We start from the raw sequence: 2,066 nt of genomic DNA on the forward strand, positions 1-2,066 counted from the left end.
CAATAGGCCTTCCATATGGGTTCAGATATCATTTTATGCTTCCACCACCTCCTAGATTTCATTACTGGCACTAGGTAATACTTATAGGGTCCACCCTCTTATTTCCTATTTCGGATATCTAGATACTACAGAATTTTAAATGTTAAACAAATTTAATCTTAAAGGGGTTAAAAGCACCAAATTAACTGGCGAATTGGGGAGGGAGTCATATAATAAAAATCAAAAACTAAAAGTTTACTAATATTTAAGTTTAATCAGAGTCTAAAAATGGCAGACGAAGTTGAGAGAGGTCTAGGTTATATCAGAACTCAAAAGTTGACTAAATATCATACAGTGGTGGGCAAAAAGGTTTACAGTTGTTCGTATGGAAAAATAATAATTAATAAATAATAATATAAGAATAAAAAAGGGATGCATGTACTCACAACTGTAAACCTACTTTTATCCACCCACTATATACAACTATTTTCTGAAATTAACAGAAATAAATATACTATTTCAATTTAAAGTGTGCCTCAATTGTATGCTTCTGTGGGTCAATTTACAGTTAAAGTCAATCTATAATATTTAGCAATTACAATGGAATTTGATATGACATTTATAATACTGCCAAAAAAATCATTTTCCCATTTTTGGATACAATGGTTAGACTCCTAAGAGGAGTTTCATAGAATATAAAATAGTTCCCACAGTTTAAAAAAAATACTAAACTTAAGTTTAGCAAAGTGAACACTTAGAAAATAGCAGAACAACCATTATTTACAATACTGAGAATATATTTTTAGGTTATCACTAAGTTACAGAATAAAAAAGATGGATTTCTTAAGTATTGTTAAAATGTCTTGCAGGGAATTACCAAGTGCAACTAAATCAATGCTGAAACGATAAATAATAGTAGTAGCTTTTCCCTTTACATATCATAAAATGCTCCTTTAAAGCATGTTGCATTTCAGTAAAATTCAATGGAAACAATGTATTTGTGAGTATATGATACAAAGCATATACTTGCCGTTAATATAAGTGAAAGGTTTCAAAAGAAGTGAAACTGGTCAATATAACTGGAAAGAAACTATTGGACCACGAGTATTATGTAAAGTTTAAAAAAATTGTTCCGCTTATTTGTAGCCCCGTCTTTTTTGCTTACATATAAATAAGAATTTTGTCAATTATACTTGACACAATCCAGTATTACTACTAGCATTTAGGCATATCTATGACCAGTTTCTTAAAAAAGAAAAAAAATTAAGTTAGTAATTTCACACTTTAAGTTTCCTACATTTCACAAGAGGGTATTTTTGTTCAAGTTTCAGGAGTTGTCTAGCCACCAGAAGTGTTAGTAGCACCATCTGCAATCACGTACCAGAAGGCAGTCTGGCTACAACTGTTAATTGTCCTGCTGAAGTAAAGGAAACAATCTCCGTAATTACAGAATATGCTAGTGAGATTTCATTCTCCAGTGCGGCCGCAGCAAGTTTACTGACAAATCACGTTTCCCCAAAACATGTTTATGCACACACTCTTCCCTGATTAGAGCTGTAATTGAGAGATTAATAAGGTCTGCATCCGAACAGAATCGTGTTCAAATTAAATGACTGCAGAGTACTTGGAGGAGGAGGGAGGGTAATTAAAGAGGTTAAACAGTATTATAAGCGAATGCAAACAGGATAGAAGACCCCCGGCACGCGGCGGCACAGGCTTGCTGCATTGAACATCGGCATCAAGGTAACCCGGGTCACGACTTCTTACCTTCCGAAGTTTCACCGAGCACCTAGGAGGGAGCACACGCACCTGACAGCGCGTGGCACGCACCACGCCAGGCAGGCTAGATCCAGGGCCACTCTCTGCCCTCACACTCCCTGCCCTGCACGGCCTGGCTCTCTCCGCCGGGTTCACCCTCCTCTCCTGCCATCCACTTACCAAAGAAACACAGCTGTGGCCAGTTGTGGATAAAATATCTATAGGTATAAATGGAGTAGGGTTCAGACAGATCTTTGGTGATCAGTCTCATGATATCGGCATTTGCAGCTCGGAATCATAATCGGACAATAAAGTAATCGTCCGATCCT

At 36.6% G+C, this 2,066-nt stretch overlaps 1 protein-coding gene across 1 annotated transcript in view; it reads right to left on the bottom strand.

Moving 5' to 3' along the window:
• LOC102426323 (N-alpha-acetyltransferase MAK3) overlaps positions 1-2,066 on the bottom strand; it is a 29,337-nt gene that overhangs the window by 18,664 nt on the left and 8,607 nt on the right. The window contains exon 3 of the mRNA XM_014465246.2: positions 1,747-1,955. Coding sequence (XP_014320732.2) covers positions 1,747-1,955 — 209 coding nt within the window. The remainder of the gene's footprint in view (positions 1-1,746; positions 1,956-2,066) is intronic.

This window comes from Myotis lucifugus, unplaced genomic scaffold (assembly GCF_000147115.1).
Source record: "Myotis lucifugus unplaced genomic scaffold, Myoluc2.0 scaffold_284, whole genome shotgun sequence".
Lineage (NCBI taxonomy): Eukaryota > Metazoa > Chordata > Mammalia > Chiroptera > Vespertilionidae > Myotis > Myotis lucifugus.